The sequence below is a fragment of the Capra hircus genome, chromosome 15 (assembly GCF_001704415.2).
Source record: "Capra hircus breed San Clemente chromosome 15, ASM170441v1, whole genome shotgun sequence".
Taxonomy (NCBI): domain Eukaryota; kingdom Metazoa; phylum Chordata; class Mammalia; order Artiodactyla; family Bovidae; genus Capra; species Capra hircus.
Window position 1 is genome coordinate 42,623,847 of NC_030822.1, and position 26,665 is coordinate 42,650,511.

At 43.6% G+C, this 26,665-nt stretch overlaps 1 protein-coding gene across 1 annotated transcript; it reads left to right on the forward strand.

Annotated features, from left to right (window-relative positions):
* On the forward strand, window positions 5,565-10,684 carry RASSF10 (Ras association domain family member 10). Its single transcript, XM_018059577.1, has one exon. It carries the CDS (start codon window positions 5,847-5,849, stop codon window positions 7,377-7,379), a length of 1,533 nt encoding a protein of 510 aa, XP_017915066.1. The 5' UTR covers window positions 5,565-5,846; the 3' UTR covers window positions 7,380-10,684.

A 26,665-nucleotide genomic window follows, 5' to 3' on the forward strand; every position in this document is an offset into this window, starting at 1 on the left:
TCTTGGCCATGGAATTTTTCAGGCAAGAATACTGGAGTGGGTTGCCACTTTCGTATTTCAGGGGATTTTCCTGAGACAGGGACCGAACTGCATCTCTTGTGTCTCCTGCTTTGGCAGGCAGATTCTTTACCACTAGCACCACCTGGGAAGCCCCTAAATGGTGGGGCCATTCTCTGAAATAGAGGTTCAGGGGGCAGAAAGGGTTTGGGAAGAAAGATGCTAAGTGCAATTTATCTTTTTGACAAATGTCTAGGGTGTTTGGGGGACATCTAAGCAGAGCTATCCGGCAAGCAGTTACCTGTGCATATTTGGAGACAAGGAGGTCTGAAAGAGATGCCTAGATTTGGGAGCCATGGTATACTGCTAGTATTAACTCTCTGGCATTTGGTGAGATAATCCTAGGAGGAGGTGCAGAAGCAAGAGTCACAAACTCGAATGGCTACGGTGGGCAGGCAAGTTGTGGAGGTAGGTGAATTGGGTCCTATAAGAGACACAGAGGGTGTTGGGGTCATGGCCACTTGGAAACGGTTTGCTCCATCTAAGATGGCCAGAATTGGCCTGTGGACTTCCTGTTTCAACAGACAGACTTTCAAACTTATCCCTCTGCATCATCTCCAATTTCTTATAAAGAATCTTCTGGTAGGTAGTTAGCTATTCATAAAAACCCACTTCCTCTTCTTTTGAGACACTCACTACATTCCCAGTCTCCCATGGCAAGCGGCCGTGTGGCTGGGTTTTGGTCAGCGGGATGTGAGGGCAAGCAGTGTGCTTCGTTTCTTGGCCAAGGCCTTGAAGGAAAGGCTATGCCCCTTCCTCTTCTGCTTTTCCTCTATTGGATTTAGATGATGAAGCCTAGAGGACTTTGGAGTCAAGAGATGGAAGGAACCAGGATCCCTGTATCATTGCTTGGATTAAAGCAACCTACCAACCAGGATATCTGCTTTTGATTATTGTGGCAGAGAGAAATAAACCTTTGTTACATTTGAGCCATTATACATGCTTGACTCTATTATTACTACAGCCTCACCTAATCTAACAAATATATTTCTAATCAAACAAATACTAAACTAGTCTTGACTGTGATCTCTGTAAGGGCAGGGACCATGCCTGTCTAGTTCATGGCTGTAGCCTTAGCATGCAGCCCAGGACACAGGTTGGATTGGTACTCAAAATGTGTGGATAAAGCTAGCTATGTTTTATTGAGCATTTATTGTATGCCAGATACCATACTAAATTTTTTATGTGTTGTACATAATTTCATGTTCATGACAATTCTATAAGGAGGTTCTATTATTCCTTTTGTCCCAGATGAGGAAATTAGAGCTTATAAAGCTTATAGCTACTATTCATATCTAGGCATGGCAACCCCAGAACCTGTACTCTAAAACACTGATACACAGCCATGGGTACAGCCACCTTAACATTTTAATTCATGTAACTTCTCCCATCAACTCCTTCTCTTCACTTATTAAAGCCTTCTTCAACCTTCCCAGGACCCCTTGATCACTCTACCCTTTAACTGCTCCAGCAGGAGTGTCATATATAACATTCCTATGACAGGGATTTCATGTAATTATCTGTTACTAAAAATAAATTATAATAACCTTGAGGACAGCACATTCAAAAAACTAAGATCATGGCATCCAGTCCCATCACCTCATGGCGAATAGATGGGGAAACAATGGAAATAGTGAGATACTTTATTTTTTTGCGGGGGCGGGGGGGGGCTCCAAAATCACTTCGGATGGTGACTTCAGCCATGAAGTTGAAAGATGCTTGCTCCTTGGAAGAAAAGCTATGTTCAACCTGGATAGCATATTAAAGACTGCCAACACAGGTCCATCTGTCAAAGCTATGGTTTTTCTAGTAATCAAATATGGATGTGAGAGTTGGACTATAAAGAAAGGTGAGCGCCAAAGAATTGATGCTTTTGAATTGTGGTGTTGGAGAATGCTCTTGAAAGTCCCTTATACTGCAAGGAGATCCAACCAGTTCATCCTAAAGAAAATCAGTCCTGAGTGTTCATTGGAAGGACTGATGCTGCAGCTGAAGCTCCAATATTTTGGCCAACTGATGAGAAGAATTGACTCATTGGAAAAGACCTGATGCTGGGAAAGATTGAAGGCAGGAGAAGGGGACGACAGAATGAGATGGCTGGATGGCATCACCAACTCAATGGACATGAGTTTGAGTAGGCTCCAGGAGTTGGTGATGGACAGGGAGGCCTGGCGTGCTGCGATTCACGGGGTCTCAAAATCAGACACAACTGAGCAACTGATCTGAACTGACTGAGGACAGAACAATATCGTAGATATTATTTATCTTAGTGTTCCTTACAGTATTAAGTAAGATTAAGGGCCTACCATGTACCAAGCAACAAACACTAAGGACCAAAATATAGATAAGATAGTCAATTCACCCTTTCAAAGAGCTCTTAAGTCTTGAGGGACAAACAGACATGAGAAAAAAAAAAAAAAACAACACAAAACATCACATTGCAAAGTAACCTGTGCACCAAGAGAGGCAAAAGAGAAACAAGGAGCCCGTTCAACTTGGAGGAGGAAAGAAAGAATTCCTACACCTCATGATGTTTGAGCTGAACTTCTGAAGGACAAGTAGGACTTTTCAGTTGTTTAAGAGTGGTCCTAATTAGCAGAAAAAGCATGTACAAAAGCATGAATGCATCAGGATGCAGATACTGCTCTGAATGAATGAGGTGTTGACTTTCAAGAATGTAGGATTCATTCGTTCATCCATTTTTTAAATTCAATAGATACCTAGTAAACCTAGAATGTGCTAAATGCAGAGGATTCAAAAGTGAGCAAAGAAGTTATGATCCCTCCCTTTGTGGAGCTTAAAATCTAGGAGGGATTGCAGCTGATAACAAAGGGACTGCAGCTGATAACAAAGCTCTAGCAATCATGAGGGACAGGGGAAGGAGGCAGGGATAGCCAAGCATGTGAGGGAGGAGCTAGTGAGTGGGCTGGGCTAGATTATAAGAGACCCCCAATACCATGCTAGGGAGATGAAAATACTCCTTGAATCCATTACCAAGTCCTGCATCTCCAGCCTCCCTCAAAATTGACAGCTCAAATTTGTCCAGTCCTCTCACTATTCTCAGTGCAGGCCACTATCTCCTCCTTGAATGAATATGACAGTCTTCTAAAGGACCACCTGGCGTCTCACCCTGACCCCCACCCATCATCCTCAATGCAAACAGAGTGATTTTTCAAAATGGAGAATCATCACATTAGGGTCTCTCGTAGGCAGAAATCTAAGATGGCCCCATGATCTCCATCCCCTCGTGTTACTCTGGTGATTATCTTACACAGCAAAAGGGATTTTGCAGTTAGTTAAGGCTACTAATCAGCCTTTAAGCCAGATAAATTATCCACGTGACTCTGCCTAATGAAATGAGCCCTTTAAAAGCAGAGTTTTCTCCAGCATATAGCAGAAGGGTAAGTCATAGAGACTTCAAGCCAAGGAGGAATCAAAGGATTTGACATGCTGTTGATGGTTTGTAGATGAAGAGGGGTATGATATGGAAAAGACCTGAGGGAGGCTTCCAGGAGTTGAGAGTAACCCGAGCCAATAGCAAGCAAGGAACCAAAGACCTCATTTCTACAACTGCAAGTATCCAAATTCTTCCAACAACCTGAGTGAGCTTGGAAATGGATTCTTTCCCAGAACCTCCATATGAGCGCTCAACCCAGCAAAAACCTTGCCTTTAAGCCTTGGGAGACCATGAGCCAGAAGACCCAGACAGGCCATGTTGGTCTTCTGACTTGCAGGACTAATAAAAAGGGTGTTATTTTAAGCCACTAACTTTGTGGCAATTTGTTAACAATAGAAGACTAATACACCATGTGAGTTCTAATCCTCCAATAAAATTTCTATTGTAGACTTAACAGGTCCAAGCACCTAATCCTCATAGCAGTCCTTTTAGAGTTATTAGGTAGGTTGTTTTAAACATTTAGTTGAAGTATAGTTGATTTACAATGTTGTGATAACTTCTGCTGTACAGCAAAGTGATTCAGTTATATATATATATATATACAGTTATATATATACTCAGTTATATATATATATATATATATACACACACACATTCTTTTCCATTATGTTTTATGACAAGATAGTAAATACAGTCCCTTGTGCTATGCAGTAGGACCTTGTTGTTTATCCATCCTATATAAAATAGTTTGCATAAGGCAGGTATTTGTCTTATCTCCATTTCACAGGTGAAGCTCAGAGAGATGAAATACTTTTTCTAAGGTCGCAGAGGTAGTAAGTGACAGGCTGAGATTTTTCCTTAGGCAGTCTGACCTCAGAATCCACACTCCTTGACTTCTCATTGCCCTTAGGATCAGTCCAAATACTGACACATGGAATTGTCCCATCTATTTATTTTTCCTTTGGATGACTCAAATGGTGCGTTCAGTCTTGCCAAGATGACACTTCCCCAGAAATCCTTCCTCAACTCTTGCAGATTGATTAGGATACTATTCTAGTATTCCTCTGGCACCTCATGCTCCCTGTTATCAGAGCACAGAAGGTCCTGTGTTGGACACGTTTAGCACCTGTGTTGAATACTGGAGCACAGCGGGTACTCAAATATTTATCAAGTGCATGAATGAATAAATAAATAAAATATTTTATTCAACAGGCAGTGAGGAGCCATTCAAGGTCTTGAAACAAAGGAGTGATCTTATCAAGCCTGTGCTCCAAGCTGGGAGCAAGACTTGCACACAATGAACCATCCTCATCAGCATTTGAGGATGAGAAAAATCTTATTTGCATTTTGGTCTTGGATTTCTTGAGCTGTGCAAGTTGGCTCTTATCTCCACTTGACCACATCTGGGTACTGGGTAATGCCAGAAACTGTCGCGGTAACGACTAGGTTTCTCTTTATGAAGGTGGGATCTGGAAAAAGAGCTGTGATTTGCAAAAGAGCTTGGGCCAGGAACTCCCTCTAGAATCAGGGGTCCCCATATCAAGAAGGCTATGCGACGCCGAGGCTACGTGAGGAGTCAAAGACACGACGGTGCCAGGAAGTACCCCGCAAGTCTAGACTTTACTAATCTAATCTACACTTGCTCCTGGAGCACACTGCCCCGCCTGTTCTTCCATATGGAAACCCTGCCTCCAGACTAAGAAGACTGAAGGCCTTCCGCGTTGTAGGCTGCAGTTACAGATCCCAGCTAGAGGTCAGGTTAATCTTCGTTAGAGATGCCCAGCGTCTCGGTTTCTCTGCGCCGGGGCACTTGTCAGACGGCGCTGCTCTGAAAGTCCAGGAAACACTCCTGGGGCGCAGAGGAAAATGTGCAAGTCAGTCCAGCTAGCTCTAGACCCAAGAAGAGGAGCCAGTGGGCCCAGAGAGACGCAGAGCTAATCCGCGCCTAGGCACAGGTTCCAGGCCCTGCGGAGGAGGGGTCCCGGAGTTCCCTTCTCACACCGACGCGCTGCAGAGTCCCCAAGCCCGCAGCGCGGGAGAGGGGCGGGCCTGGGTTCCGCGCCTCCCGCGTTCGGGCAGCAGCTCCCGGCGCTGGGAGCGGGAGGGGGAGGAGCCACGTGGGGAGGAGCAAAACCCAGAGGCCCGGGGAACCTTGGGCAGAGCCGAGCCGCGGGAGCCCGAGCCGGGCGCGCGGTTCTTGGAGCGCACCGTCCCGGCGGAGCACCGCCTCAGCTTGCCTTCCTTGCGCAGCGGGAAGAAGAGCCGGTGCTGAAGAGAGCTAGGGTCCCGAGCTCCAATCCTTCTTCCAGAGCTGCTAGGCTGCCTGCTGCCCCGGCCGCCCCAGTGGGACTCGGGCCCCCCACCCCGGCGCCACCTGCGTCCCGGTTGCGCTATGGATCCTTCGGAGAAGAAGATATCAGTGTGGATCTGCCAGGAGGAGAAACTGGTGTCCGGCCTCTCCCGCCGCACCACTTGTTCGGACGTAGTGCGGGTGCTCTTGGAGGATGGCTGCCGGCGGCGACGGCGGCAGCGGCGGAGCCGGCGGCGGGGGGCGGCTGGCGACCCGCCAGGCCCGGGAGAGCTGCCGGAACCCCTGGACGAGGACGACGAGGACGACGACGACGAGGCGCTGCCCCAGGGCATGCTGTGCGGGCCCCCGCAGTGCTATTGCATTGTGGAGAAGTGGCGGGGCTTTGAGCGCATCTTGCCCAACAAGACGCGCATCTTGCGCCTCTGGGCCGCCTGGGGCGAAGAGCAAGAGAATGTGCGCTTCGTGCTGGTGCGCAGCGAGGCGTCGCTGCCCAACGCGGGGCCCCGCAGTGCCGAGGCGCGCGTCGTGCTCAGTCGCGAGCGCCCCTGCTCCGCGCGAGGGGTCCCAGCGCGGCCCAGCCTAGCCATGACCCAGGAGAAGCAGCGGCGGGTGGTGCGCAAGGCCTTCCGCAAGCTGGCCAAGCTCAACCGGCGGCGCCAGCAGCAGCCGTCGTCGCCCTGCTCGTCCACGTCGTCGTCCGCAGCCTCATCCTGTTCGTCGTCGTCATCGCCGCGGGCCACCGAGAGCGCCTCGGTGGAGCGTATGGAGACGCTGGTGCACTTGGTGCTGTCCCAGGACCACACCATCCGTCAGCAGGTGCAGCGGCTTCGGGAGCTGGACCGCGAGATCGACCGCTACGAAGCCAAGGTACATCTGGACCGCGTGCGGCGACACGGAGTGAACTACGTGCAGGACACCTACTTGGTGGGTGCCGGGATCGAACTCGAAGGTACCGGCCCAGGAGAGGAGCCGGAGCCCGAGCCCGAGCCGGCGGCAGCGGCGGCAACGCCGCCGCCCCTGGACGGCGAGGCGAAGGCGGTTGCGCTGGAGGAGCTGGCCCGGCGCTGCGACGACCTACTGCAGTTGCAGGAGCAGCGGGCCCAGCAGGAGGAGTTGCTCGAGCGCCTCTCGGCCGAAATCCAGGAGGAGCTGAACCAGAGGTGGATGAGGAGGCGCCAGGAGGAGCTCGCAGCCCGGGAGGAGCCCCCGGACGCCGAGGCAGGCCTCGACGGTGAGCTGCTGCTGGAACGCGAGCGAGTCCGGACGCAGCTCAGCACCAGCCTCTACATCGGGCTCCGGCTCAACACGGACCTGGAGGCAGTCAAGTCGGACTTGGATTACAGCCAGCAGCAGTGGGACAGCAAGGAGCGCGAGCTCCAGGGCCTTCTCCAGACTTTGCACACTTTGGAGCTGACGGTAGCGCCCGATGGGACTCCAGTGTCCAGGGGGCCCTCGCGGGACCCCGGGCCTCAGGCCTGCGCCGAGGTGTGGGTGGACCAGGCCCGCGGACTGGCCAAGAGCTGCCCTGGTAACGACGAGGACTCGGACACCGGGCTGAGCTCCATGCACAGCCAGGACTCGGACTCGGTGCCCGTGTGCGAATCCCTTGTGTAGGAGGAGCAGGGTGAGAGGGGGAGACCGCCGCCTCCCCCTTCCTTGAAGAACTCCGGCGTGGCCGGCTCAGGGACTTGAAACCCGGAGGGGAGTGGGCCCCAAGCTTTTGCCCGCCAGCAGCCCTCTGACTGGGCAGGGGGTGGGTGGGTTACGCCGGGCCTGCAGCGGCGCTGCTCAGGCCGCAGAGTGAAAGTGGAGGATGTTGCTGGACGAGGAAGCTGGGTCTGCATTACAGGCTCTCTCAGGGGAAGGAAGGAGGGGAGGAGGTGAAAACCCCCTTATATTGGATAACAAACGCCCCAGGAAATTGACGTGGTCCGAGCCCATTTTCAAAAAAAGAAAAAAAAAGTATTATGGCGATTTCATCAATTTTTTGTATGGGGAGGACTGATGGCAGCTAGAACTTTAGTTTGTGGTATAAAATACTTTTTAAAGAAACACTTGGGTGAAAAGGAAATTCCTTGAATGTTAATTGTGACTGTGAACGTGTTAAAACTAGCCAAAGAGGACGCACTGGTGTTGGCCTCAGCCTTACATCTTTGATAAAAACCCATAGGCACCCAAATCCTGGCTGTTTACATTTCTGCATATTTGGGAATTACCCATCTGCTAAACTCCTTGCCTTTTATTTTCTTTCAAAGACTAACTCTGTCTCCTCCTAGCAAATACAGTATATGTTAAAATAGGGTCCTTTTTTTCAAACTCACCTTTTATTATTCTCAAAGCCAAAACTAACCCTTTGAGATATAGAATCAGGGTGGACATAACCTCTGGTTAAAATTTAATCTAGGTCTTTTACGATTTGCTCCTGCAAAGGTGATGTGTGTTGTCCTTTTATTCTTATTGCCACTTAATCCTTCAGACACTGTTATTCCAGAAAAAAAGGGAAGTTGCAGAATTCAAGTACAACTACATTTGCTGTTTAATGAGCACTCTGATTGAAAGGTAAGCCTTGAAAGCAAAGATCTTTGTTAGTGTTCAACTTTTTAACTAAGCTACATGATTAAAACCAGCCATGACCTCAACAGATTTTACCAAACAAACCCAAGTCTATCTTTGGTCAGAGATTAATTAGTTACTTGTCCAAACCTAAATTGAGATAGTGTAAATATCGAGTTTACTAGATAAGACCTGAAAAGGAAACATAACATAAAACAATCTAATAGTACATCTTAGGTGAAGAATTTGGTTCACAACGGCACGTAGCCATAGATAAAAGCATATAAAATGGAGCTAAAGACTTGATTTGAATTGCTCCTGTCTGGCTCACACCTTTGTAGACACCACAGCATGCAAGCGCAATGTTTCTCTCTTAATAGCTAGTGACAGAGCCCTGTGGGGACTCAGTGTAATTGTTCCAGTTATTTCAATGAAAACTTATCAGTTGTAGCTAGTTGTTGCCGGGGTGGAAGGAGCCTGCTGGTGGTGTTCCCTCCGGAGCTCAGAACTTCTGAGGAATGCGGGATCTAATCTCTCCTGAGGCGGTATTAACAATGGGGTGTGTGTGCGGTGCCAGCCTGGTATCAGCCTCACTGTGTAGGGGCTGGCTCCAGTTTCAATACTACATGGGAAGATAACTTAAGAGGTCTTACTTTGTAGAGGACTTTCTTCCTTGGAGAGATTCTTGTTGCCAAGAGCGACCTGCTCACCTGACCTCCTCAAACCATTTGAGCTGTCTCCTTTTAAAGAGACAGGCTTCCCCCCACCCTCCACCACCACCATGCTATTACAACGTGTGTAGATATTTTCAGATTTTCAAGCAAAATGGGAATTAAAAGGCCGTTTTCTTAATTGATGTTTTGCAAAGACATTAGCTGGCATAATTATGGCTTTTTCATTTCATCTGATGCAGAAAACACCTATGGATTTGGTCTTGAGCATGGTTAAAATGAGGAAGGGGCCAAAAGAAACCCACTGTCCCCAGACAATCATCTGATCCCATAAACACAAAGCCTAATAATAGCTTTCTTTTGGAGGCAGAGGTAAAATCCTCATTAGAGTGTGACAAACGCAACTTGTCTGAATGGTTTATGCTGGCAATAGCCTGACCTGGTGGTTTTAAAATTATTGTGCTTTTTTCCCCACCCCCAGGGTGGCAGGGGAGGTGGTTCTTGGACGTTTATTAACTCAAAAGAGAACACAGAAGTTGGCAGAACAGGACTGCCTGGCAGAAAGGGGCTGTTTTCCTTTTCACTATTATTATTTTAAACTTTGACGGGCTGCTTATGTCAGCAAAATATGCCTGAAGCCCATAAAGCAAATAAGCCACATCACAGGGAGGAGGCCTGCAAGGCTTTCTGGTGCCCTCTTTCTAGAACCTTCCCATGCTGGCCACCCGAAGGCGCTTCTCCAGCTACCTCTTCAGGCAGTGAAGGAAGTTTTGTTCGTAACAAAGCGTGGCCCAGTCTGCCCATTTCTCCTTTCATCCAAATCAATTATTATATCCCCCAAAGGCACTTTCTGTGTGTGTAGGAGAAAGGAGAACAGGGTGAAAAAAGAAACAATGGTTCCTTTTACTGAGAACTCTTGCAAGCCTGAGGAAGGTGAAATATGGGGATAAAAAGTACCAAAACAGTGCCTGTGCTTAGAAAGTGCCTAGCAAACGCTAGATAGCCTTAACATTTCATTCACTTTTAAAGCAATCAGCATGCCAGTAAGAAATGAGGATGAGTGTGTAACAGTGAATGCACCAGCACCAGGATTTAAGTGTGCTGGGGAAACCACCTCCTCTCCTGTGCTCCAAGTCTAGCAGAATTCCTGGGGAGGAATCAGCAAGCTTATGGAGGAGAGGATGAAACGGAGCTGACTCCTTACTAACCAACTCCATACTTTTTTGGAATTGATAGGATTTATTGTATCTTTGATCTTCGTGATCCCATTCTCGGCCATCTCCCAAACCAAAAAGATTTTATCTGGCATCTCTGTTTACTTTCTCATAAAACACGATAATGGTGATGATGATTTGCTAATTAGAAAATTTATATTCTATAGTCTTTATGGTGGTCCTTAAAATAACAAATAAGAAGGAAGTCACTCAAAATCATATCACCTAAAGTTATCATTATCAAAATTTGGTATATTTCCTCCCAGACCTTTTGAATTGTGAAGATTTCATATTTTGCTTCTTCTTTTTAAAAATATAATTTTAATGAGATTTTCTGAATGTTTTTAGGCTCAGGTCGACAGACTCCTTGTATATGGCTCCACCCATGCATTGCACGCACCCCATTGCATATAATTGTTCTCATGTTATTAGGTTGTTCCCATTTTTTTTTCTATTATAAAACAACACTGTGATAAGCTTCTTTGTGTACATATCTGTTTTCCTAATTAGATACTGCTCTCCACCTGTAAGATAGGTTCCCCAAAAGAGAATTCTCAGGTCAAAGAGTACAAACACTTAAAGGCTTGATACTTAATTGCCAAATTGCCTTTCAAAAGATTTGGTCTAATTACAATCTGCCTTGCATAACAGTACATATTTCACCACACCTTGACTCTCACTAGGTATTATATTTTGTTAAGAAAGTATTTTAACCAAAATTAATTAGTTAATTCATTGTGGCCCCTGGAATCCAGGATTGGCAACCACTGACTTAAAATATCCATACAGCCTGAAGGGCAAGTCATCCGACCAGAAGTGTTAAGAGGACAGAGTGCTTTCTATTCTTCCTACTTCCTTAATTTCTCTGAACTCTTGCTTATTAGTAGCAATCTTGTCTAGGGGACCCGTCTGAGCAGGAGGGCCAAAAACTCTACAAGAGCAGCTTAAGGGGATTAATGAATAGAATCAGATTTATAGAAAGAAAATATTCACTGTCTTTTTCCATCTTGAGTCTAGTAGAAAAGAGTATCCTCAGAAGGTGATATCACAGAACATACTTACTTTCATGCCTCTCCTATCAAAAATTAAACCAAAACAAATACAGAAGCCCACTTATTTATTGACAGCCTATAATTAACAGTTTAGATTTTTCTAGGCATTTCTTTCTACATTTGATACAATACTTGATTTCACCCTTAAATTCTTGAAAAGGGAAAATTTGATCGTGACAGTTTGTGAGGCTTTCAGTGTGAAAGTGTTTGTGAAATGTGTTCTCCTAAAAAGAAATGAAGGGGAATGAGGAGGGACTTTATACTTGAGTGCTTTCCAAATGCCAGCTCCTCATGCTGAGCTCCCGGGCATTTTTTTCCTGCATTCGTCATTTGTGATAGAGATTTTTAACCTCCAGTTTTTATAAATAAAGAAGCTAAGGCCACCCATGTGGTGAGTACTATATGCAAGAGTCTAACCTAAGCCTGACTAAAATCTGTACCCATTTTGCTGCATCACTCCAGGTGCATTTACCCTAGGAAAGCTCTGCACACTCAGAAAAAGATTGCTCACAGCCCTCAGAGTGTTGGCACTGGAGAAAGTGGTACTCAGAGACTATCAAGTCTTGTCCAGGAGTTTCCACCAGGGAGATGGAATGATTTTTTTTTTTTAAACCATAGTGTCAGTAAGCGTGAGGATTTAGGACAAGATGAAGCAGGAGAAATTCCTATGTAAATATCTGTGCATCTCTCTGAGAGCTGAAGACTTTGCCAGTGTTCTCACATAAAGTCAGTACCCTCTGTGTCACCACGGAGGCTTTGACCGAGTGTCCCAAGGACAAGGTGCATAGTCAGCAACCTGCAGTCCTTGGCCATCTGAGCAGACAGCTGTGCCCTGTTCACAGTCACACCTGGAAGGCAGTACCAATCATGACTGTGCTGGAGCTGTCCCCAGCTTTTCCCCAGGCCTTGTTCCTGAGTGAGCCTCTGGTACATGAGGATCGGAGAAGGGGGAAGGGAGGCAGAGTCGGGTCTTCCAAAGATCCCTGTGCCCAGGGTGTTGGGCAGGCACACCTGATTTAGCGCATTTCTGTGTCCATGCTGACTACACTGCACATGTGGACACATCGAGTGGATTGCTGTGAAGGACTACTGCCCCAATCTCTGCCCCTCTCATCCAGTCCCATGCAAATTTTTCCTGTTTCAAACATCTCCAGGATTCCTTCTTGCTTTCAGGATAAAATCCACATTTCTTAGCACAATTTATAAGGTTGTTGGTTAGTCAGCGCAAGACCTGTCTTCAAAGTCATTCTTTCCCACCTTAAGACCGCAGAGTTAAGTGGATCGTATTTCTTCATTAAAGTCACACTGCCATCCCCAATTTGTACAAGGTCCCTCTTCTACTTTTTGCTTCATGTTTCCTCCCCCTACTTCCATTTCCTTTCTCCTCACCATAGACACCTATTTTAGTGTACTTAGTCTATAATCTTCCAAAGCCATCTTAACACGTTCAGGGCTGTCATGCTGCACACCTCCAGGGGGCACCATTCACACTGTATTCTAGAATCGTGCAGCAGAGGGCACCATTCACATAGGAAACTGTGTGAATAGTAACCCTGAAGTTGTGCAATGTACTGGCACAATCCCTTTGCTTCTGTGCGTCTACGTGTCCTTGGAAAGTAGAAAGAAAGTCTGTGGGCTTATGTTTAATATATATGACCTTTGTTGAGCTACAAAGCTCATTACATTTCTCTCTTTTTTACATGATACCGTGTTTGTGTGAGCACTCCACACTACAGTTTGTAAATCTCGTTCATTATTTCTGACATGTATAGTATACTGTTACTTTAATTTATACATTTCCTTAGTGGGCTTCCCTGGTGTCTCAGAAGTTAAATAATCTGCCTGCAATGCAGAAGGCCTGGGTTTGATACCTGGGTGGGGAAGATCCCCTGGAGAAGGAAATGGCAACCCACTCCAGTATTCTGGCCTGGAGGATTCCATGGACAGAGGAGCCTGGTGGGCTACAGTCCACCTGGTATCCAAGAGTCCGACAGAACTGAGCAACAACTAACATTAGTGAGAGAGATCTAGATTGTAACCAAGTCCTCAAACAATGTTGCAGTAATGTCTGCAATGTTGCAGACAGAGATCAATGGGCACCTGTGAGAATTTGAGGTTTAAAACCCAGCTGTTTTATTGCTAAATGACTTGATTGCTCTTCCAAAAGGCTCTACTAGGTCAGGCTTTCATCAGCAGTGAAGATTCCCATTTTCCACATAGCTTTACCAGCACTTGATATTATCCAACTTTCTACTATATACAAATTTGCTTTACTTGACATTTCTTTTAAATTCTAGGTGAAATTGACCTTCCTATGCCCATTATCCTTTGGGTTCTGTTCATTGCCTGTTGTTATTAACCATTTTTCCTTTGGGTCTCCTCTTTCTGGCAGATTTGGAAGAATTCCTTACTTCTTCTGAATGTTACTTTCTTATTAACCTTAGAACAAGTGTAAATATCTTACTCTAATTTGTCCTTCATCTTTAGCTGTATTTCTGGTATTTGTTGTTGAAAAAATGATTTGACTTTAATATAGTCAAATCTAGCACCCCCATCTTTCCCTTATGGTTTGTGGTTTAGAGTTCTTGGTTAAGAAATTGCATAAAAGTATGACAGTATATTTTCTTCTATTAATATTAGCCTCACATTCTCCACCCACCCCCCTTCATTCTCTCTGTCTTTTCCTTTACCTCACTTTTTTTTTGTCCTCTCCCTCCCTAGTTCATTTCTCACTCATTAACTAGAATACTTCTAAAGAAAGATTCTCCCTTTGTCAAATGTCACTCTGAAGAACAGTTTAAATGTTGATTATCCTGAAATATAGGATAAAAGCAACATTTCTACATTTTATTTTTATTTATGGTATTCAAAATAATGTGATTTTCCCCTAGCATTCTCCAAAGATGGCTAATGAGTTTTTTATTCTTTGTTCATCCTTTTGGGAATCATTATTAAAATTAATGTGTTTCAGTCTACTGTATTTTTGGCACTATTATTGAGTGGGAGCTTCTTTGGTTAGTTCTCAATCCTTTTCACACATTTTTCATCATCTTTGATAGCTTCCTTTGCTCTTTGTTATGTCAAGATGTTCCAAGCTCAGACTGTACATTTTCCGACTCAGACCTGAAATCAACCATCGCTATAAGAAGCTCTGATTGCTTTTAATGGGAAATGCTCTATCTTTTTAATTAAAAAAATTTAAACGTTATATTGGAGCATAGTTGTTTAATAATATGTTAATGTGTTAACAGTGTGTTAATTTCAAAGTGATTCAGTTATTGTGGTTGTTCAGGCGCTAAGTTGTGTCCCACTTTGTGACCCCATTGACTGCAGCACACCAGGCTTCCTTGTCCTTCACTGTCTCTCACAGTTTGCTCACACTCATGTCCACTGACTCAGTGATGCTATCCAACCATCTCATCCTCTGTCATCCCCTTCTCCTCCTGCCCTCAGTCTTTCCCAATATCAGTGTCTTTTCCAATGAGTCGGCTCTTCCCAATCAGATGGCCAAAGTATTGGAACTTCTGCTTCAGCATCAGCCCTTCCAGTGAATATTCAGGGTTGATTTCTTTTAGGATTGATTAACCTCCTTGCCGTCCAGTCCAGTTTAGTCTTGCTCAGTCGTGTCTGACTCTTTGCGATGGACTACAGCACACCAGACTTCCCTGTCCATCACCAACTCTCAGAGTCTACCATTGAGTCAGTGAGGCTATCTAACCATCTCATCTTCTGTCATCCCCTTCTCCTCCTGTCTTCAATCTTTTCCAGCATAAGGGTTTTTTCAAATGAGTTAGCTCTTCGCATCAGGTGGCCAAAGTATTGGAGTTTCAGCTTCAACATCAGTCCTTCCAGTGAAGACCCAGGACTGATCTCCTTTAGGATGGACTGGTTGGATCTCCTTGCAGTCCAAGGGACTCTCAAGAGTCTTCTCCAACACCACAGTTCAAAAGCATCAATTCTTCGGCGCTCAGCCTTCTTCACAGTCCAACTCTCACATCCATACATGACCACAGGAAAAACCATAGCCTTGACTAGATGGACCTTTGCTGTTAAAGTAATGTCTCTGCTTTTGAATATGCTGTCCAAGGGACTCTCAAGAGTCCTCTCCTGCATCACAGTTTGAAAGCATCAGTTCTTTGGTGCTCAGCCTTCTTTATGGTCCAACTCTCATATCCATGCATGACTACTGCAAAAACCATAACTTCGACTATACAAATCTTTGTTGGCAAAGTGATGTCTGCTTTTTAATGTGCTAAGTTTGTCATAGCTTTCCTTCCAAGGCAAGCATCTTTTAATTTCATGGCTGTAGTCACAGTTCACAGTGATTCTGGAGCCCAAGAAAATAAAATTTGTCACTGTTTCCATTGTTTCCCCATCTATTTGCCATGAAGTGATGGGACAAGATGCCATGATCTTAGTCTTTCAAATGATATTTTAAGCCAGCTTTTAAACTCTCTTCTTCACCCTCATCAAGAGGCTTTTTAGTTCCTCTTTGCTTTCTGCCATTAGGGTGGTGTCATCTGCATATCTGAGCTTGTTGATATTTCTCCTGACAGTCTTGATTTCAGCTTATGATTCATCCAGCCAGCATTTCTCATGATATGCATATAAGTTAAATAAGCAGGGTGACAATATACAGCCTTGAATGTATCCCTTTCACAATTTTGAACCAGGCCATTGTTCCATGTCCATTTCTAACTGTTGCTTGTTGACCTGCATGCAGGTTTCTCAGGAGGCAGGTAAGGTAGTCTGGTGTTCCCATCTCTTTAAGAATTTTCCACAGTTTGTTGTGATCCACACAGTCAAAGGCTTTAGTGTAGTCAGTGAAGCAGAAGTAGATATTTCCCTGGAATTTCTTTGCTTTTTCTATTATCCACTGAATGTTGGCAATTCAATCTCTGGTTCCTCTGCCTTGTACATTTGGAAGTTTTCAGTTATACACATACATGTATCTATTCTTTTTCAAATTCTTTTTATCATTTAGGTTATTAAGCAGAGTTCTGTGTTCTATATAGTAGGTCCTTGCTGGTTGTCTATTTTAAATATAGCTGTTTGTACATGTCAATCTCAAACCCTCAATCTATTCCTCCTCTTTCCCCCTGATAATGATAAGTTTGCTCTCTAAGTTTGTGAGTCTATCTCTGTTTTGTAAATAAATTCATTTGTAACATTTCTAAAGAGTCCACATATTAGCAATATCTTGTGATATTTGTCTTTGGCTTCTTCTCTTAGCATGATAATCTCTAGGTTGATCCATGTTGCTGCAAATGGCATTATTTCATCCTTTTTGATGGCTGAGTAATATTCTATTGTATATATGTACCACACCCTCTTTCCTCTCCTCAGCCCTTGATAACCTCTATTATCTTCTTTGGAAAAATGTCTAAGTCCTTTGTCTACTTTGAATTAGATTGTTGTTACTCTTATTGTTGAGTTGTAGTTCTTCATATATTCTGAATAGCAATCCCTTCTCAGATCTATGATTTATAAATATTTTCTCCCATTCCATTTATTGCCTTTGTTGATGTGTTTGATGCATAAGTTAAAAAAATTTTTTTTTTTTTATGGAATCAAACTTACTTATTTTTCTTTTTGTTGTGTTCTTTTGGTGTTATATCCAAGAAATCCTTACAAATCCTATGTCTGGAAGCTTTTCCTCTATTTTCTTCTAAGAGTTTTATAGTTTTAGCTCTTAGACTTAGGTTTTTGATGATTTTTTTTTTACAGTATTCTTATTACTTTTATTGACAAGAGGCTTTTTGGAGGTTCTTTCTGTGCCTTTCCCACTTAAGTCACTTACAATATTTTCTCTCTCTCTCTCTCTTTTTTTCTTTCATTGGATGGATAGATTTTTCTTTGACTGATTTCAAAGTTATGCATTTAATTTTGCTCTTCTATTTTCCAAGCATACTTCTGCTTATTTTTTCTGACCTCTATATAAATTTGTAAGTGCTGTGTTTGCCCCCTAGCAAGATAAGAATCTTAACATACTAGTCTCACTTCTCTGGTCTCTCACCCTCTTCGTTTTGATATCATCTATAATTTCAGTTATAGAAAATCTTATGTAGCTAATAATCTTTCTCAGTATATTTTATTGGGATCACAGTAAATATATATATATTCCTGAGCAGAACTGATTTCTTTATTAAGTCTTTCTGTCCAAGAATATGATAATAATAAAGTATAACAAATTACTTCCAAATTCAATGTGGCTTAAAATAATATTCATTTGTTCTCACTTATACACCTGTGAGTCATTTGGGGGTTGGTTGATCCTGGCAAGGCTCTGCTGAACATGGCTTTAATCTGTGGGTTGGGCTTAGGTGTGGGATGGGCTGAATCTGTGAGATGGGTCTGCCATCCTCTTTGGACCAGTGGTATAGAGCTTTCCCCAAGGTCCTTTGGAGTTGTTACCAAGACCTTAGCCTGGACTTTTTCTTTTTCAAACCTTCTTCTGTGAACCTTGGCTTGCTCAATCCAAGTCAACACACAAATGTTGAGTTCATGCTGTATACCAGGCCTAGGGGTTAAGCCTGCAAAAGCAAGAATCAGTAAAATAGGTAGCATTAAATAATTTAAAATGCCCTTTAAGACACTAGTATTGGGATTTTAAATTTATTAAGCCTTTTGAACTAATATTTTTCCTAAAGAGAAAACTGGTTTATATAAACCATGTTATAGTCATATTATTACATTGATATTACACAGCTACTAAAATAATTAGATCTGCATTGCTGACATGAAAACAATCATGTATATTATATTGTCAAATAAAAAAGCAAGGAAATGGCAATAGTGTAAACTTATTTCATGACTCTAAAAATTAGACATTTCTTAGCTTTGTCTACAGAAAAGGTCTGGAATCAATTTCTGCCTAGGAGTATCGCTAACACCTATATTTGCTATCTAACTACCATTTTTTTTCCTATTAAAAAGACTCCTTGAAGTAATGGTTGATTCCAAATTCATGATGAGAAATAGATAAGATAGGCTTGCTATATCCTGTGTTCCAGAAAGCAAAGAAACTGTAGAGGATTTTATGCTATATATAGACTCAGGGGCAACCTGGAGGGGCTTCAAAGTTAAAGACAGGAAAAAAATAAATTTCAATAACAACAGCTATAGTAAATTGAAACATACTGTGAATTGAAACAAAAATATGAAAGACTTGGAGTTCACGATGATATTACAAAAAAGTTAACCTATTAATCAACTTTGATTAATATGAGGTGGCTAGGATACCAAGTTGTTACTCTGGAAGTTAGTGATAAAGAGAGCATTTTTTTCTGTCTTTCTTGTACATGCTGTGTTTCTAAGTCATCAGTTGATGAGGGAAGGTTTTTCTTTACAAAAGAATTTCCTCTAGCAAATGCAGAAGAAATGATAGAATTAGAAAATTACCCATATGCAACCCATAACAAATTAATGCATCTATAGTGATCATTGATGATATTAAAATGACCAGGTGTCAAGTTAATGGGAAACTTTATAGTGGATGGATCAGTTGACAACACTGACATCCATGGGACATCCAGTCATGATGGACCTCCTACTATGATAAAATAGAAAGCACTTAGCCCCATGTATTAAATATTCCACCCCAAATAATATTCCACCCAAATAATTGAGTCTGAATCTAATCAAGTCTAGTTCTATTGTGGAGCTTATAGTAAACAGGGAGAAGATAAGAATATGTGGAATAATATTCTGAGTATGTAGTAGTCAAATCTAGACTGGACAGTTCTATAGGGCAAAAAATCCATGTATGCTGCTGCTGCTAAGTCACTTCAGTTGTGTCAGACTCTGTGTGATCCCATAGATGGCAGCACACCAGGCTCCGCCATCCCTGGGATTCTCCAGGCAAGAGCACTGGAGTGGGTTGCCATTTCCTTCTCCAATGCATGAAGGTGAAAAGTGAAAATGAAGTCATTCAGTCATGTCCAACTCTTAGCTGCCCCATGGACTGCAGCCCAGCAGGCTCCTCCGTCCATGGGATTTTCCAGGCAAGAGCACTGGAGTAGAGTGCCATTGCCTTCTCCGAAATCCATGTTTAAGTAACCTAAAAGAGGGAATGGAAATAAACCATTATAACTGAAAGAGACTAAGAGACATTCCAACAAGTTATGGACTTTATTTGGGATAGTAACTTGAACAAACCAAGGGTTAAAAAAATTTTAGGGACAATCAGGGAAAATAGAAACAGACTATTTATTAAAGGATGATTGCTATTTTTAGATATAATAATGCCAAAATGATTGTTTTAAAAGGTTTTACCTGTTAGCAAAACAAAATAAAATACTATGGTGACATAAGATAATGTCTGAGATTTGCTGAAATATTTCACGGAAAAATTGGATGATCAGGAGAGATAAATAAAATTGGCAAGTTGTTGATATTTGTTGAAGATAGGTGATAGGCATACAGGGATATATTATACTGTTCTCTGGGTTTATGTATTGGTTTGAGGATTGTAATAGTAGAAAGTGAAAAGAATTGCAAAAGAGAAGTATAGAAAATATATATGATTTTTTTTCTTTTTAATAAAACAGAATAATAAACTTTGTTATGCTATTTTCTCTGGCTATCTTTGGGAAATAGGATCAGGGAGTGCTATGAGAAACTGCTATTTTTTATTTTATAAATTTGTGTATCATTTGACTTTTTAATTTTTTAAATAACTAAAAAAAAAGAATGAAGTGTCGTAATTAAGGTATGAGCAAAGTACTGTGGGAGACTCTTTTCTGATATCTTGGGTAAGCATAGCTGCTGAAAGTCGGATCTAAACCTGTGAGAGTGAAGGTTGCACTGAATCACTGGAGTAGGTTCAGCCTGACCCTGAACCAACCAATCTGCAGACCTTCGGGGATAACAAAGTGACCTCTGTCTCTGGGACAGATGATCTTCTCATCATGTCACTGGCAGCAAAGCAGGCTTTTGAGTCGAGTAAGTCTTTGATCAATTGCTTAAAGGAAAGTATTTAATCTGATCATTTGTGTTCAAGTTTTGAACTAATCTCTTAATGCCTGAATTAATTACTTAGTTATGAAGGTGTTAACCAGTCACTCATTTTCCAGGCATGACTGTCTTCTACATGAATGCATTTTCTGAGTCAGTCCAGATCCAGGAGGAAAGGGTAGCTGAGAGGCGTAAAGGGCTACTGTAGCATAAGTGAGTCTAAACCCCTGGCTGCTTGGGGCCCTGTGGAGTTTTTACAGGGGATTCACACAACCCATACTCACAGCAGGCAGTCAGAGGGCATGACAGACTATTTTTCACATTCATGTGCTGCTAATTTGTGAATCTTTGTAGATGGCATTATGCTGAATACGTAAAATCCTTCCTGAAGTTAGAGGAATCTTAAGATTTTCTGCGTCAACTACTATTACTCAGATATATCTAAACTTTTTGATATTAGAACATGTCCTCATATGGAAAGAGAATAGGAACCACTGGCCTAGAGTTATTAATTTTATTAATTCTTCTTAAGTTGCTTTTCAGGATTGTAAGTTGGGGGGCTCTCTCTATTTGCTGTTTCTCCAAAAGTTAAATCCCAGGCGTATTTCTGCCATACTGCTCACTGGGGCATCTGAAGCTGCCAGGGCTCCCTTCTTGCTCCCAGGGTGCCTTACACACAGCTCCATTAACACTGATTTACACTGGCCGTTCCACTGGTGTCTCCCCCACTATAGCGGCAAGGGAAGGGGAGCTGGGAGAGGTGAGGATAAGGATTCATTGACTTAAACTCATGAGCATCCACGGGCTCAGAAACTAGAGACAAAGAGATGAACAGGATACACTCCTGGCTCTCTCAGAGCTCACTGAGTAAGAGGTGTGGGGGTAAGGGATAGACAAACAAGTAGACAACCACAATATGCTATATGGCTCCCATGGGAAAATTGAGGAGGCATCTAACCCAGATTGTGGAAGTCAGAGGCCCTGGGAGCAGATGACGCCCAGGCTGAGATTTGAAGGACTGGCTGGAGTTGACCAAGTTGAAGTGGGAGAGGGAGGGACCAGTGAATGCAAAGTGCAGAAGAAGACAGCACAAAGCCAGAGCTGAGAGGTGGAAAGTGGGGCGAGAGGAGGCTGGTGAGGTGGGTAGGGGCTTGACTGTGATAGGTCCTGTGTGCCATGATGAAGACTGTAGACTTAATCTTGAGACAAGAGAGAAGACATTAGAGGTTCAAAGGCAGAGATCCGCCATAAGCAGATGTGTCTGCTGGAATCATAACCTTGGCTACCGTGTGGATGACAGTTCGTGTGAGCAAAACCAGAAAATGGAGAGATGTGACAGGACGCTGATTCCTAATGCAGCAAAGATTCAGGTGGAGGCCTGAATGAAGGCAGTAGTCATTGGAATGAAGAGAGAGCAGACCCCGGGGACACTGAGGAGGTGGAACAGGTTGGCTGGGTGCTGGGTGCCGGATTGGATGTGCAGAAGGAAGACTCGGGGATGATAACCAGGTTTCTGGTCTGGGAAATGGGTGGCTAGTCACAGAGGTAGGGAATATGGGAGGAGGAGGTGGTTTGAGAGAAGACGGTGCAGGAAATCAAACTCTGATTGGGTGAGGTTCTTTCTCTGTCAGCTTTTCTAGGAGATGATTGGCTGACAAAATCACCAAGGAAGTGAAAGTTTCAAGCCACAGAGTAGCATACAGTTCTTCCTATATTTTGGCATCCAGGGCCAATTTTTGAACATCAGGACTGAAAGGCTGACCTGCAGGTGCACGTGATCACACATTGTTTGGAGCAGCAACAATGAAGACAAACCTCTGTGCTCTAAGGAAATGGGTACATTTCATCTTCTGAGGGCAAAACTGTATTGTTTAGAAACAGTGCTGCAAAGTAAAATAATCTGGTTAATCCCAGATGGTTGGTGGGACCTAAAAATAATGCAACTGCTAAGAATTCCCTAGTGGCCCAGTGGTTAGGACTCTGTGCTCTCACCGCCAAGCCCCAGGTTCAATCCCTGGTAGGGGAACTAAATCCCACAAGCCACATAGTATGGCCACAAATAAATAAATAATAATGCAACTGCTGAGAAAAACTCTAAGACATGGTGAAGAGTTTAAGATTTGGAGCCATAGGTTAAAATCCAGGCTTTTCCACTTGCTGATTCTCTGACTTGCTAATTCTATGCTTTAGGTTAAATTATTAACCTAGAAAAGTTAAGAATAATAATAAGTACCTCCCAAAGTCATTGTGCAAGTGACATGAAGTTTAATTTTGTAGACTTGTTGTTTTGAACTAGGCAATGCCAAGTGCCTTGCCCCATTTATTCCTTCTTTTAGTCATGTTTTCATGTGTTCATTTGTACAGTCACCAATGCCTACCATAAGTTCACACTGCATGCCAGCCACTGTGGCAGCCCCAGAGGATACAAAATTGTATAAGACATGACCCAGTGAGGACAAGGGGCTTCTCTGATAGCTCAGCTGGTAAAGAATCCACCTGCAACTCAGGAGACCCTGGTTCAATTCCTGGGTGGGGAAGATCCCCTGGAGAAGGGCAAGGCAACCCACTCCAGTATTCTGGCCTGGAGAATTCCATAGCCTATAGTCCATGGGGTCGCAAAGAGTCAGACACGACTGAATGACTTTCACTTCACTTTACTTCACAATGAGGACAAGAGATAAAGAAACAAAGACAGGGAACACAGTAACTAGGTGGTCCAAAAGTTTGGAACAGAGATGAGGAGGGCCTGAACTAGGGGATGGGATTGAGCAGGGATGGAGACTTTTAGAAACTTGCCTCACTCACTGTGCTGTGCTTAGTCACTCAGTCATGTCTGACTCTTTGACCCCATGGACTGCAGCCCACCAGCCTCCTCTGTTCATGGGATTCTTCAGACAAGAATACTGGAATGGGTTGTCATGCCCTCCTCCAGGTGATCTTCCTGACCCAGGGATCGAACCCAGGTCTCCCTTATTGCAGGCAGATTCTTTACCGTCTGAGCCACCAGGGAAGCCCTGCCCAACTCTCATGTGGAGGTTAATCACTGGTGGAGGATGAGGGAGAATGAGCAACCTGGAATGATTCCCAGATTTTCAGGTTGGGCAAATGGGAAGATATGGGTGAGTGCTTTTCTTGAATGGTGTGGACTGGCTCTTGGCATGAAGTGGGAGTGGGAGATAGTGAGCTCAGCTTGGAATCTGCTGTGTTGAGGTGCCTGTGGGTGCAACTGGTGGGGGGAGGGAAGCCATGCACAGGCAATCAGATGCTCAAAGAGTGTAGGGTGGGAATAGGAGGCACTGAAGTTAGAGCTCTAGATACCATGGAGGTTTAAGCAGTAAATAGAGAAAGAAGAATTCACAAAGACTAAGGAAAAAATAGAAGCAGGCAAAGGAAAAAGCAACATTGTAGAAATCATGTTTAGGGAAAGTGAGTTTCAAAGCAAGGGTGGCTACCAGTAATCATTCTATTTGGCAGTTTATAACCATAATCTTGGAGAAGGGAATGTCAGAAGACTGGGGGTGCTGAAACCACATTTAGTGGCTTGAGAAGTGAGTGTGAAGTGGAAAGATGGGAAGAGCAAGTAATGAGAATTTGTTTGAGAAGTCTGGTGTGAGGAGAGTGGGGATGTGACTGTAGCGGTTAAAGGATGAAGAAAGGATGCAAAGGCAGAATGGAGGGTGAGGGGGAGAGTGACCCACGACGAGACTGGAGAAGTTGGCAAGGGCCAGAACATACAGGGTCCAGAAGGCCACAGGCAGGAGTTTGGGGTTTTATTTGTAATGCCCTGAGACTCACTGAAAAGCTTCAAGCAGGGGAATGATGTGATTGATTCTTCTGCCTGCTCAGTGGATGACAGAGGAAGAGAACAGCTGGGCTTTGAGATCCTCAAGGTGGAGAAGGTCTGTGATGCAACTCTGGGCGTGGATGGCTAAAGACAATGGCTGAAGTTGAAGGTCATCAGAGCTGAGAGGCCACGGGTATTGGGAGACACATCCATGTGGATGTTGAAGGTTTCTATGATGATATCAAGAGCTGGGATGGAGAGAGGAAGGGTGAGGAGAGAAGGAACCTCAGAGGTTCCTTCTGAGGGTGAAGGAACAGAGAGGTAAATCAGTGGAAGCAGCTCTGACTGTGGGGGAAGCTTATGTTGGAACAGTGACTAGGAAAGAGAGGGGTGAAGGAGCCCATGACTCTGATTATGTCTCTCATGTGCTCTGCACTCGTCAAAAGCTTCCTGTTATCCATTGAAGAAAGTCTAAACATCTTAGCACAATACATCTTAATAGCTTCATCTCCCACTTCCACTCTCCTCTAGCCTCACTGAACAACTTGAGGTTACCTGTTCATACCCCTCTCCTTTTGCCACACACTATCCTTCCTATATCAAATGTCTGTCCTTCCTCCCACTCTTGCAAGAACCCCTATAACTTAATTCAAATGTCATACTTCTGTAAATTCTTTCTCGAATGCCTCAGCCATTTGGGGAGCCAATATATACTGAACATCTACTGTGCAGGAGGCTCTAAGCAAGTCACACTGGCTTTTGGTCCCTCCTCTGAGCCACCCCATCCAAGCTTTCCAGGTCTGCCAGCAAAGTAGAGCCTGGCTCAGTGTCAGATCTCCCAGACTTGGCTCAACAATCACCAAACCTGAGAACCAGACTCCACTGGAATTTCATCAACAGGAAAGGCTGGGCAGGTTTCTTCCCCTTACTCCCAACCTCAGCAGCTTCTATAGCTATAAACAACAAAGGATACTTAATATGTGAGATGCATTGGCCTGCCTGTGAAGTAGTGCTCCTGATTCATTTGGAAGTTGTGGTCAGATTTTATTGCAATACATGTTTTATATCTTGATTTCTTGGCACCTGTGAGCACAGCCCTGTCTGCATCTAGGTACAACACGGTTTTTCACCAAGAGTCATTTGCAGTAAGCAGAATGGAAGTAACCGAGAGTTTCTTTGAGGGGTGATATTCTCTCAATAGTGACCACAGGATTGAGAAAGGTGACTTCCCATTGCAATCCCAAAGAAGGGCAATGCCAAAGAATGTTTAAACTACCCTATAATTGCCCTCATTTCACATGCTAGCAAAGTAATGTTCAAAATACTTCAAGCTAGGCTTCAGCAGTATGTGAACCGAGAACTTCCAGATGTATAAGCTGGATTTAGAAAAGGCAGAGGAACCAGAGATCAAATTGCCAGCATCCGCTGGATCATAGCAAAGGCAAGGGAATTCCAAAAAATCATCTACTTCTGCTTCATTGACTATGCTAAAGCGTTTGACTCTGTAGATCACAATAAACTGGAAAACTCTTAAAGAAATAGGAATATCAGACCACGTTACTTGTCTTCTGAGAAACCTGTATGCAAGTCAAGAAGCAACAGTTAGCACTAGACATGAAACAATAGACTGGTTCCAAATTGGGAAAGGAGCACAACAAGGCTATATATTGTCACCCTGCTTGTTTAACTTATACGCAGTGTATCATGTGAAATGCCGAGCTGGATGAATCACAAGATGGAATCAAGATTGCTGAGAGAAATATCAACAACCTCAGATATGCAGATGATGCCACTCTAACAGCAGAAATTGAAGAGGAACTAAATAGCCTCTTGATGAGGGTGAAAGAAGAGAGAGAAAAGGCTGGTTTAGAACTCAACATTCAAAAACTTTCATGACATCCAGTCCTATAACTTCATGGCAAATAGATGGGGAAATAGTGGAAGCGGTGACAAATTTATTTTCTTGGGCTCCAAAATCACTGTGGACTGTGACTACAGCCATGAAATTAAAAGACACTCACTCCTTGGAAGGAAAGCTATGACAAATCTAGACAGCATACTAAAAAGCAGACATCACTTGGCCAACAAACTCTGTAGAGTCAAAACTATGGTTTTTCCAGTAGTCACGTATGCATGTCAGAGTTGGACTATAAAGAAAGCTGAGCACCGAAACTGATGCTTTTGAACTGTGGTCTTGGAGAACACTCTTGAGAGTCCCTTGGACTGCAAGGAGATCCAACCAGTCCATCCTAAAGGAGATCAGTCCTGAATATGCATTGGAAGGACTGATACTGATACTTTGACCACCTGATGCAAAGAACTGACTCATTTGAAAATACCTTGATACTGGAAAAGATTGAAGTGGGAGGAGAAGGGGACAACAGAGGTTGAGATGGTTGGATGGCATCACTGACTCAATGCAAAATGAGTCTGAGTAAACTCTGGGAGTTGGTGATGGACATGGAGGCCTGGTGTGCTGCAGTCCATAGGGTCACAAAGAGTCAGACATGACTGAGCAACTGAACTGAACTGAACTGATATGTGGAACCTGAAAACCAAATTAAAAACAAACAAACAAACAAAACAGAAACAGACTTGTAGATCCAGAGAACTAGTGAATCAACAAAGTCAAGAGGAAGTGGGAGGGTGGCATAACAGTTGAAAGTGAAAC